Consider the following 12,777-nt stretch of genomic DNA (forward strand, 5'->3'; position numbering starts at 1 on the left):
CATTACAGCTAGGTAAAAATTAACATGTAAAAGATGCTTAAGAAAAAATTGACTGCAAAAGTTTGAATGTAACAGTACACCCATAAATGAAAAAAAAATAGCTCAAAATGTGCTTGCCTTCAATGGATGAGTTTGTTTATTCACTGGAACGGATTTGGAGAAATGTAGCATCACTTGCTCACCAATGGATCCACTGCAGTGAATGGGTGCCGTCAAAATGTGAGATCGAATAGCTGATAAAAACCTCACAATAATTCACAAGTAATCCACACCACTCCAGTCCATCAGTTAACATCCTGTGAAGCTTGATGGAGTTCGCCTTGAAGTGACAGATTAAAGTAGAAATCCCTTAATGATGGATTTGTTGCTTATAAATATGCAGTTTTTCACTTCACGTGATGTTAATTGCTGGACTGAAGTGATGTGGATTACTTGTGGATTATTGTGATGTTTTTATCAGCTATTTGGTCTCACATTTTGACGGCACCCATTCACTGCAGAGGATCCATCGGTGAGCAAGTGACGTAATGCTAAATTTCTCCAAATCTGTTCCAAAGACGAAAAATAGCCACCAACACTGTACATGTTGGATATCCTGAAGGTGAGTTAATTTTCAGAAAATTTTCACCTAGGGTTACATTAAAAAATATATATATACTGTACTCTTTTAGATATTTTCTCTGATGGATCTTTCTTAAAAAACAACAACAACAAACACAAAAAGCCATTTTAATGTATGTGATTCTCTTGTCTAAGTGATAAGAACAAACTCTATCGTGGAACATAGATCTTGCCAGATGTTTGTGATAATTGAAGTGCCGGTTTCCAACTTGTGTGCACGGGTTTCACCTAATCCGTATCAGCCATATGTTATTTGAACTGCAAATTTATTATCTGTGTCTGTCTGTCTCTTTCTTTCTTTTTTTTTCTTTTTTTTGATGAAAACAGGCCAGGTGTTAATGCAGAATAAAACAAACCTCATACTAACAAACCTTATGAACCTAAGCTCTAAAGTATCATGAACTTGTAAATGTCACATTTCATGTCATGTCATTTCATAAGAACATTCATAATTTGCCTTTATTAAAGCCCAAAATATTCTTAGTTTTGGTGCAAAAGCTTGCATATGCAAACAGTTAAACATTCAGCCTTTCACGCCATAAGAATCACATTTTAACATACATGTAAAAACTGAAATATATGTTTACAAATTAACCATAAAATGTGAACAATGTTTTATTTATTTTATTTTTATTTATTCATAAGATTCATGTCCTGAACGTGTTATTTTAATACAGAGTGCAATGCTAAAAGTAGTTAAAAGGAATATTTGTGCTAACAAAACTGTCCTAAGAATTTTTAAAAAAATATATAATTATTCTTTTTTTTTTTTATAAGGTTCCCATTAAAATATATTTAGGTATAAATTTCAAAATTTAGCTTTACATTACTTGCTCACCAGTGGATGGGTGCCATCAGAATGAAAGTCCAAACATATCACAGTAGCATTAAGTTAGTTAATGATATATATATATATATATATATATATATATATATATATATATATATATATATATATATATATATATATATATATATATATATATATATATATATATATATAATTTATTTATTTTCAAAATGTTCTGATGAATAAACTAATCTACATCTTGAATTACCTTAGGGTGAGTAAATTTTCATAGATGTTCATTTTTGTGTGTGTACTCCTTGGGGAGCAAATTCAATTTGATCATTTTTCAAATATTGTGGGAACATTACTTTTGAATGTTCTTTGAAGCCGGAGTTCTGAGAATGTTCCTGCTAGCTGGGATTCTGTTGCATTCAAGCTGTTTTGGAATGCAAAGATGCATCCCGTGTGTTTGCCCCCCGAGTCTGCGTCTGCAAACTGCAAAAAGAAAGCGGCCATTTTTAGTTCTCCGTGTGAGAGATAATTGAGAGATGTGGACCCACTGTGGCGCCAGCCTGAGGCAACTCTACCCACAATCCTTTATTCTAAAACAAACCGATACAGCCATTCATGAGCGCAAACAGAGCGCCTCGCCATCCACCACTCCTCGCACAAAGATTCTGTTTGATCTCCAAAATACCTATTAGGCATTTCAGAGATAATTAGCCAGCTTGATTCTGCTTAAGTAGGGGATAAAAGTTTTAAAAGGTACTGCGTCCCTCCCTAAACAAGAAATCGTGACACTACTGGTGGACTGAACTGAACCAGAACATCATTGCAGAGCTTTCAAAGTCCCAGTGCTTGCAGGTGTAAATAATAAACCAGCAAACATGTGAAGGCTTGATCATTCTGCTTTGATCTTGTCAAGCCAGAACAATAAAGCCTGATATAAATGGATGGATCGATGGATGTATGGGCGTTTTCTTGTGTCTGATGTGCTAGGCAATGGCTGTCACTCTCATTATTATCAAGCTATAATTCTGCAAAACCAGCCACTGAAAATGGAAGTGATCCTGGAGCATGTGCTACATAGATAAACACAGCATGTAATTATGGTGAATAGATGTCTGTGGGCTGATTGGCGCCTGCTGAAAGAGGTCAAAAATGGAAAGGAACGAATCAGGGTGTCCCTGTTTCCTCAGAGCAGAGCATCCTACACAAGAAGCGCTTTTTTGTTACCGATACAATAAACTGAGACTCGCACAAAGAACAAGGACAAAACTATTACAATCACTCCATCTGATTGGATGACAAATTTTATTTGATTTCTTTTAGCGATATAGACAGACTAACAAACTATAATGAACTAATAAAAATGGCTAAAATGAAACCGAATTATGAAAACGACTTATAAAAATATAAAAACAAGACCCAATTCAAAATATGAACACAATCTATATCAATGACACTAACATAACACTGGTTCACACGCAGAATCCAGAGCTGTACGAGGGCACATAAGGATAATTTAGTAAAAAGCTGCAAAAACACAAGCGTATCACTCTCTCTGAACATTTCTATTGAAAATTCCTATAATAACAGCAATTCCGCAGGCAATTTTCCGTTTATGTTTTCTTTTGTGAGGGGACTGAGAAGCTGTCATTTTCATGAAGTGCCACTGTGAGAATAAATTCAAACCCTTCAGTGCCCAGAGGACACTGAACTCTGGCTCTTCGCTCCGAAAAAGGGCTTTAAACATATTCCCGATGTCATCCCGAAAGAGAGAGGAATGAGGAAAAACTGCACAGCAATGATTTTCTTAAAGGGTATTGCAGAAAAAAGTATTTAAACATAAGACATTTACACAAGAAGCAAAACTGCAGATATTAATAATATATTAAGAATTGTTTGTATTTGTTTTCTAGCTGAATTTATTGAGGTCCATGTATATTCACTAAAATAGTAATAAAAAGTAACTTTAAATATGTTTCAAAAGAATGTATGTTAAAGTGAATTTTGAAGTCATATCAGTGGCCCAATGACATATTTTATTAAAAGATGTTATTTTTACAGCACAGGTATCCTGATCTAGTCTGCAATGCTGTGATAACATGACCAGCTAAATATAATCATATTCATGTCAAGACCCTATTATGCAACACTTTTGTTTGCAGAAATTGTTAATCGATGACTGATTTTTATGTAATAACGATCTGTCCTCCAACCAATACACTTGTATAGGTCGTTTGTCCAAATCCCTGAAATACGACCCATCAGAGCATATACTACAATTGCGCCCCTATCGGCAAAAGGTCGTTTTCATATTAATGTTTTGTATTCTTTTATTTGCACTCTGGTTTGCATTTCGTGAAGCTCAGTTAGTAGATTATTGCGTTATACCTTGATATGTAATCATGCTATCATGGGTTCGATCCCAGGGAACAGACGTGCACGAAAATGTATATGCTCAATAAATCATAATTTAGCATGATTTCTGTGAGGGTTAGGTTTAGGGGTGGGGTTAGGTGTGGTCATTCGAACGAATAAGCCACCTACAGTAGTAAAATATGTAGGAAATACTGTGAGATCGGTGTAAAACGCCCACACATTGCATTTAAATAAACATGCGTTTTGATTGGTAATGATGTTTTACGTCAATTCATGACGACAGACGCTACGCGATACTGTCATTATTTTTACACCTGCTAGAGGGTGCTTAACTTTAAAACGTAAATATAGGTTGTAATAAATGCTTGCACAAACGACCTATATAGTCGTTTTTTGTTGGAGGACAGGCTCACACGATAGCATCACATTAGAGTATAAATAATCTTCTCCAGAAAACAATTCTAAATGTTGGTTTTCAGTTTTAAAATATCTTGTTTTAAAAGGCATTTAGTTTGAATTTAGATTAAAAATACTGTGCATTTGGTGTCTTGCTGCATTTTGGCACAAGACACCGAAAACTGACAGTTAAGACTATAGCTACTAACAATCTCATTACTTCTTTTTAATGGTGGCGATCGTGCCACACACGCAATGACCTGTGTGCAGGAGCACGTCAGAGAAACCCAAAATTGATTACAAATTCACAGTGACTTTGCAATCCAGCCCTCTTTAATTGCATCTTCTCCTGGACAATCTTGATCCTGGACAACAGCCAACTCCTCTCTCGCCTCTCCCATGTCATCCATCAGACCTGACTCTCCTTTGCCCCCCAGCGCACACTGTTGTTCCAGAGACGACACCATGTGCTTTCGCTCTCATCACATACTCGGGCCCTTGATGTCTGTAAATTGGCCCTCACACCGACGCCGTCTCCGGGCGATGTAGTCTGTCGTTGCCAGCTGTCGCTGACAGAAACTGCCGCCACCTCCAGTTCTTGAGTCTCACCTCGTTGTCCAGAGTCTCACGGAGAAGACAGGGAACTCAATAAATGAGATTTCTCAATGGACACGTCTCACAGAGAACTGGTAAAAAACAGTGTCTGGATCTACGACTTTCGAATGACTACTGCTTGTATCTCTATCTGGGTGCATTATCAGAATCACAAATGAAAAAAAATAAATAAATAAATAACATTTAGTGATGCTTCATCCACACAACTATTATAAGTGTGCACTGAAAATGATTCCAAGGATATTGTTCCGCTATGTGTACCGATATTGAAATAGTTGTGATGTGGACAATTTTAAAAACTATATCTTTAGCATTTTAGTTATAAATGCTAGTTATAAACATGACACTTTAAAGTAAAAATCTTGTTTTAAAGATGTTTTTGTTTTATTAAAAAAACAAGACAAATGTGTGGTTCATGGTTGCATTAGGGAATGAATGTACAAACATGTTTATAGTAAAAAAAAATAGGAATATCAACTGTATTTTGCTGCTGTGTGAATGCCAATGAAACATGCAAGAAATTTGATTTTTTTTTAAGATCCGTCATTGGGCAGATTTTATTTGAAATGCGAAAAGATGGGTAAGTTGCTTCTTGTAGTTCAACTTATTTCAGGCAAACACTGACCACTCAGCAAAGAAAGGTTGAGACAGAAAAAAATAAAAATAATTATGTTTTTATATGCTGTTTAGTTGATGAAAAAAAAATTGTTTATATAAATATATATATATATATATATATATATATATATATATATATATATATATATATATATATATATATATATATATATATATATATATACACACAAATTTTTTTGGTTGTTTTCCCCTCCATCGAAATCACCAAATGACTTTAACCTGCACACTAAAAAACAAGACTAGGCTAGAGTTTTTCAGTCCGTTCTTGCCATCTTTGTGCGATGTGCATCAGACGGTTTGCGAACAGACTGTGGGCGATCTGTGGGCGAGCCGGCAGTCCGTCTGAGCCTGGTGCTATGTTACTACCAACTTGATATAAGGTGTAGGCGGCAGTCACATAGTTTCTACCTGATGTATGTTGGTCCGTTGTGGTTTAAATAGCTGAAAACATCAAGTACCATCTAGTGGACCTCATTTTGACTTGGTAGACTATTATGGCTAAGCTTTTTAGAGCTGCTAGACCACCTTGCTCTTTGGTGTTTTATGTAGTGAATTATTAGCTGCCGAGAGCATCAAATAAGTTAAATTCAATTTTGTGCAATAAAGAGTTTTGGTAGAGCATTGGGGTCATCGCTGTAAAATCTATCCTGAAGCAAAACTAGCTGCTGTACGCAGTCCTCTGTTTTCCTAAGTGAAAGTTGTGGATGTCATTAGTCAAATAACTGGGTAGTCACCATTTGGTTCAAATATCAATAAATATCTCTGGACAAGCATCATATTCATCAGAGAAATGTGAACGGACAGATTATACAGTACGGAACAATTCTGGGTAACAATTTCTTGGTCTTGCTTTTTATTTTGTTAGCACGTAGTCAATAGTATTGATTCCCACATTAATTACTCTCGATACTCTAGAGTGTTTACCCCTTGTGCTTTTATTGACTTCACCACAGGCTACAAGGCAAAATACGAGCATACAAAATTTCAAAATAATTTCATGACTTAGAAATAGTACTTCAGTAATTATGCATATCATTGCTTAAAACTATAATGTTCTACTCAATCCTGGATTATTGTTTCCAAAGCTTCACCGAAAATATTAAAGATAAGAGAGGAAAACAACCTTGAATGGATGCTTATGGTATTCGGTTATGAATATTCCCAAATTTTTGTTGATGCACGTGTACTCTGTCTTGTAGCTGACTGGGAATTGGGAACCTGTCAGCCTGAACTAGCCATGATGAGCTGAGGGAAGCTAATGTAATTGAGAGCTCTGTTACAGTAGAGAATGTGCTTTGTATTCAGAAACACAGGGCTAATAAGCTGGAGTCAATGAGCCTGACGGTTCTTCAGGTTTAGCCAAAAAAAGAAAAAAAAACCTAGGGAACCTGTGATAACTTTCATATTTTTTTCAATAACTGCAGCAAGTGTCTGCCATAGACTGGCATGTTTATAATTCCCTGCTGAAAAACCCAGCTAAAGCTGGTTTCTTCATTTATGAACACTATATTTGGTTGCTAGCTGGTTTAAGCTGGTTATTAACTGGTCCAAGCTGGCCATTAGGTAGACAACCAGTTACCGTGAACCAGTTTGACCACCTTAAACAAGTACTGTATGACCAGCTATTAGTTGGCTTATTGTTGCTTATTGTGCTAAAGATCAACTTAGAGCAGTTACCAAGTATCAAAGGACTGTACGGTTACCAGCTTTTTCAGCTAGGTTTTCAGTAAAGGTGGCATATATCATCAACTCCCAGTAAAATATAAAAATAAAATAAAAAAAATGTCATAACATTATATAAAATTTAGCTGTTACACTTTACCTGTGCACTTTCTGCTAGTGTCTTCTTTCTTGGAGGAACTCATGAGCTTGCAATTGAAGTTCTCCTCCCAGAACTCGGCGAACCAGACGTTTCTCCTGTTGTTCTCCAGCGTGCGTGAAATGAAGTAGGTGTCGAAACCTGAAAAGAAAAACATACCTTCATTAGAGATAGCATCAGATAATCTGTAACATTACCTGAAAAGCAACGTTCCATTGTCTTGACTATTGATACGCTACCAAAAAATAAAATAAAACAAGCTACATCTACCCAGTACTACCCAGTAGATGTAGACTACTGTACATCTACCCAGATACATCTAGCCAGATCCTGTGGCTTAGTGGTAGAGCATTCCATTAGCAGCGCAAAAGGTTGTGGGTTCGCTTCCCAGGTAACACACATACTGGTAAAAAGCATCTTCCAAATGCATAAATGTAAATATACCCATAAACACAATATGTAATGATAATGGACAAACATTTGCCAAGTTTGTTGGCATTTCCAACATATTTGAATGGCAATTAATAACCATTTCATGTTTTAATTAATTGGTGGTGAAGTTCTATGAATTTGTACAATCTCATTTGTGCATTTCACACAATAAAACACAAAAGAAGATAGGTTAAAGAATGTTGGTAACTAAATAGTTGCCGGTAGCAATTGAATTCCATTGTATGAAAAAAGTATTGTGAAGGTCAGTGACTACCAGGGCCTGCTCAATTACCAACATTTACCAGCACTGATGTCTTTGTGCTAATGTTTTGAGAACATAATAAAAGATCACATAACTTTGAACAAACATTCTACTAACATCATTGAAAGAACATCTGGTATTTTTTCATCGCTGAAAATAACATTTGTCCATAACTTTGAGAGAACTTTGACAATGTTAGAAATTGTGCTGAGAATGTTGCTTGTTAGCTTGATTCACTTTCTTCCTCTTCTTTCTAACGTGACGCTAGTATGCAAGTTTAACTAGTAACTAGTTTAACCAGATTCTATGCGCAATGAAATCTCAGGTATAGCATATGAACATTTTTGTTTAGAGAAGTTACTATTGTTGCCTGATCGGTCTTGGTCCAAACTTTTGTGTGGCAAAAGTTCTGCATCCCTTAGAAAATCATTAGCATCCTTACTTGACATTCTCAGCACGAGGCAGCTTAGCATTTAATCAGACAGTTTGCCATCAGCAGACAAACAATAACATTTATCAATCCGGATCCTGAAGAGTCTTTTGAGTCTGTCCTTGTTGTTTGCCATCAAGGCTAATAACATGCCTCATCTAAATAGGTTTGTGGCGTAATGAGGCTTTCATCCACTGTGTAGCTACAAGGACAAAGGTCAGCAGAACATTTAATTTTGCCACAGGCATCGGCGAACCTTACATAGACATAGCTCATTTAAACTTTGTTTTCTTCCACTAGGCAGACTGCAAACGAAGTGAGTCCGGGTCCGTCTTGCCCACTAGAAAATAAGTGTTAAGAAAGAGATAAGGTGTTATCATTAAGCTGCTACAGCAGAGCTGCCCTAAGCCAGTCAACAAATGCAGCCGAAGTGTTTAATGCACTCTTGGGCATTGCATACTCTCGAGTCGGAGTAAGCATTCAGTCTATCTGCGGCTCCCAAGATGCATGCCCTGAGTCGGCATGTTGAGGGCTGGAGTCTGGTGGTGAAGTCAGTCACTTCTCCTGTGATCTGGTGAATCGAGATTTGTCCAATATACTCAAAAGGCTGCTAGAGCAAGCAAGTCACTTACTGTACACCACAAAACTTTTTTGAAGCACCTATTGACTTCAGTCAGGGTAGCGCCATTTCTAATTTTTTACAGGAATGATAACGAAGCTGTGAAGGACAGAAGTACAGGGTGTTCAGTGGATTGTGCTGTTGTTTAACAACATATCGATTGTTTAGCTGATGAAATATCTTTCCACATTCAACTTTCAGTAGACAAGAACTCAGAACTCCGATTCCAGCCCACTTTTCCCAATCGAGCACCAAGAACATGCAGCAACTGCTAGGTCGTGTACTAACTCAGTACACACAGTGAGCCTCTTTCACGACACATGAGCTAAACAAATGTCTGCATTTATTGCATGAATTCTTGTGCAAACAACAGAAATAAGAACGATATTATGAATGATTAGTGAGCCAATTTAAAGCAATGCTCTACAAAGCTACAAATAAATGATCTAGTTATTTCTTCAGTTCATCAAGGACAGAGTATGCAAAGAGAGAATGGGAATGTTCTTTATCTGGAAATCAGTTGCGAGCCAGATTCGAACTCACTTTTCCCATATGAGCATCACTAGTGTGCAGTAACTGCTAGACTGTGGCTCCTCTCTCTTCGCACATAGTGAGCTTTTCTCATGAAACATTAGCAAAACAAACGCCTCGGTGTATATTATATAGCATGAATTCTTTCTTATATAGCAAACAAGCCTTTATGAATGATTTGTGTGGCTATTTAATACATTTAATGCTAATGAATGCAATAAAGTTCACACTAATGATAATTACACAAATTAATTCTTTTGAAAGAGGAAAAGAAGAATGAGAAGACAGAATACAACAGTGGACTGTTGCAAGCCAGATTCGAACCCACAATTCCCGCATGAGTGCCACAAGTAGCCTAAGAACGACAGCTACACTACAACGGATGCAAGAATAGTTTGTATCGACCACATGAAAAAAAGCAATGAAAGGAATGGATTTCTGTGTTTGTGAATAGGAAATAGGTTGTAAAACTTGTTTATCTTGTTAACCATGTAAAATGGTTACATGTAAACAATGTAAACATTTATCAGACATTTGTTTTGTTTACAAAGGACATATAATGCTGAAAGAGTCAGGTGGAACATGATCAGGAAGCCAAGCAGATCGAATTGCAAGTAGTTCATAAAACCATTCTAACATAACACTTTGCATCGTAAATGATTTTATGGACAAATTACAATTAGATTTGTTCTGCTCATGTTTTATGAATAAACCACAGCTTTCTTAATCACTACAACATACTGGCCTGAGCTCAAAAACTTTGCAGTTTATGTTCTGTAGCCTTAACATCTAAATGATTCCTTAGGCTGATTGATGCATGTTTTCGGTTTATTTGTCAGATGACCTCGACCAAATGTGCTCTACACATCACTCCACGGGCGTAGTCAACTCAGAAACGGATCCTCAGCAGGTTTGCATGCTCGCTCATAAATTCTGCTAATTGCAGCTTATTTGTACACAAGCCTTGTACACAAAGAAAACTCCCAAAGGCCTGTCGGTGTCATTTTCTCCGTGTCTGGAGGACAAAGCTCAGAGCTTCACCTTTTGTTTAAAGCCTTCGGCAGCTGCACTGTTTGCGGAGGAATTAGCAGGCAGTCCGTGAACCTCCTCCGTGGTGCGATTCAGGAACTGACCTTGAAATCCAATTATGTCACCGTTTTATGAATATTAACAATACATCTCAAATAAGACTTTTGAACGCACTATAATGTATATTAGGCAAAAGCCATAGGCAGGATTAGATTTGACATGAAGTCATTCAATAAAACACTAGACACGAAAAAATGATGGGGAAACAGTTTGCAATCTTCCATTAAAGTGTAGCATCACATTCATTATGTATCTTCCTAAATTCTCTGAATAAAGGCGAGATTTTTACATTAATCTTTGCGAATATATAGCCATTGAATATTACCGTAAAATCTGCGGCATAATTGTAAACATTTAATAGGCCTTATCTGTTAAAGAACAATGCAAAACATAAAAACTAGTATGTTAATTGCAGAAATTAGTTTTTGTTTATACATAAATAAGCCACAATAAGGTGATCAAAATGTTACGTTTCTGGAAATAGATCATTTATGGAAAGAGAGACCGTAGATCAATCGTGACACAAACTAGCACATCTATGTAGGAACTATACATATCTGAAAAAATTATGAATATATATATATATATTCCTCCCGAGGCCACACATTTAAACCGAAAAGACTGAAGACCAGCATGCGTTCCTTTAAAGCGCATGTAGGCAGTCGCATGTGTCTTTCCAGCTTTTCAACAGGCATCGCCACAGAAGATTAATTCAGGCAGGCCTACGCCGTTTCCTCCTGACTTCACAACCCACGGCCAATCCATTGTCATGGGAACCCTGCAAGCAAATGAGAAGCTTTCCCTCACCCATCCTCAACCGCTTTATAAAACATTACACACAAGTTTTTAGACATCCCAAGGCCTCAAGAAAACCCGTTCCAGCCAGAGATCCTAACTTGTGGCATCGAGCCATGCAAGAAACCTCAGGTGACAATCGCTAGTGCTGACGATGCGTCAAATAAAGTGCCCGCGTCTCGAGTGCCACGCTGGATCTTCGCCTCTTGCTCTGATTTTATGGACGGCTGAGGTTAAACGTTGCTCAGAGCCTGTTGGGGGAAAAGGCAAACCGAACTGATCTCCAAATCAACAAGCATCACACTCCAAGCTGTCACTCTGCTTCGAGTGTCTCCGAGCGGCTGATATAACGTTGTTGCGGAGCGCAAGCGGCTAACGCACTCGCAATTTGTCTCCATCTCTGTATTGAGCTCCAGACAGATGGGGGTTGACAACTTCAGATCGATTCTGCTAAAACAAGTCTTTGGGGGAGGTGGTGAGAAAACAGATAATAATTTAGATGAGCATCATGCCTGCATAATTTCAGTGGCAGTTTTTGTCAGACAAATGAGAAAAATAAGGAAATAAGCTTCTGTTTTCTTGGAAAACTGCTTGCTTACCAAATCATTTGAATGGTGTCATTCACAAAAGAAAAAAAATATATATAATAATAATAAGTTTATATTAATATACGTAGTTAATCTGAAAACAAGTATGAAAGACTGACTTTTCTTTAAAGGCTAAAATGTTCTGTTCAGCACTGATTCATCCAGCTGTGAAGGAAATGTTGAATGCTTCCATTATTTTATTGTTATATTCAGAAACAGGCCATTAAACCAAACATGTCAATGCTGCAATCTACATTTCTACTTTGTTTTATCACTTTTTTATTAGTGCTTGGAAAGAACTGGGATATTGATGCTCCTCACACATTTTGATTAAGGTTTGTTCTAAGTATTAAACTTCTGTAATGAAATCCTAAATCACTTAACTTGGAGAATCCATTTAAACTTTTTTTTTTTTTTTTTTTTGCAGCCTGCTAATAAAATAAAATAAAATAAAATTAAAATAAAAAAATAAAACTTGAATATACTAAATATACAATGATTAAAAAATGTTGGGTCAGTGTTTTTTATTATTAATTAATTAATTTACATTATATATTTACTAAAAAATATATTTATGATTTATTATTAATTTGTTTTTGTTTGTTTTTTTAGCAAGGATGCGTGAAATTGGTACAAAGTGTTACTTTTGCATTGTTAATAATAATAATAATAATAATAATAATAATAATAATAATAATAATAAAAATAATACAAGCATATTAAAACAAATATTTTTGCATGCTTAATTGTGATTTTGTTGTACGTGA

At 36.3% G+C, this 12,777-nt stretch overlaps 1 protein-coding gene across 2 annotated transcripts in view; it reads right to left on the bottom strand.

Annotated features, from left to right (window-relative positions):
- LOC127988290 (metabotropic glutamate receptor 7) overlaps window positions 1-12,777 on the bottom strand; it is a 192,440-nt gene that overhangs the window by 79,109 nt on the left and 100,554 nt on the right. For both annotated transcript variants that reach the window (XM_052590951.1, XM_052590950.1), the window contains exon 5: window positions 7,269-7,406. In XM_052590951.1, the coding sequence (XP_052446911.1) occupies window positions 7,269-7,406 (138 nt within the window). The remainder of the gene's footprint in view (window positions 1-7,268; window positions 7,407-12,777) is intronic.

Source organism: Carassius gibelio, chromosome B22 (genome assembly GCF_023724105.1).
Source record: "Carassius gibelio isolate Cgi1373 ecotype wild population from Czech Republic chromosome B22, carGib1.2-hapl.c, whole genome shotgun sequence".
Classification (NCBI taxonomy): domain Eukaryota; kingdom Metazoa; phylum Chordata; class Actinopteri; order Cypriniformes; family Cyprinidae; genus Carassius; species Carassius gibelio.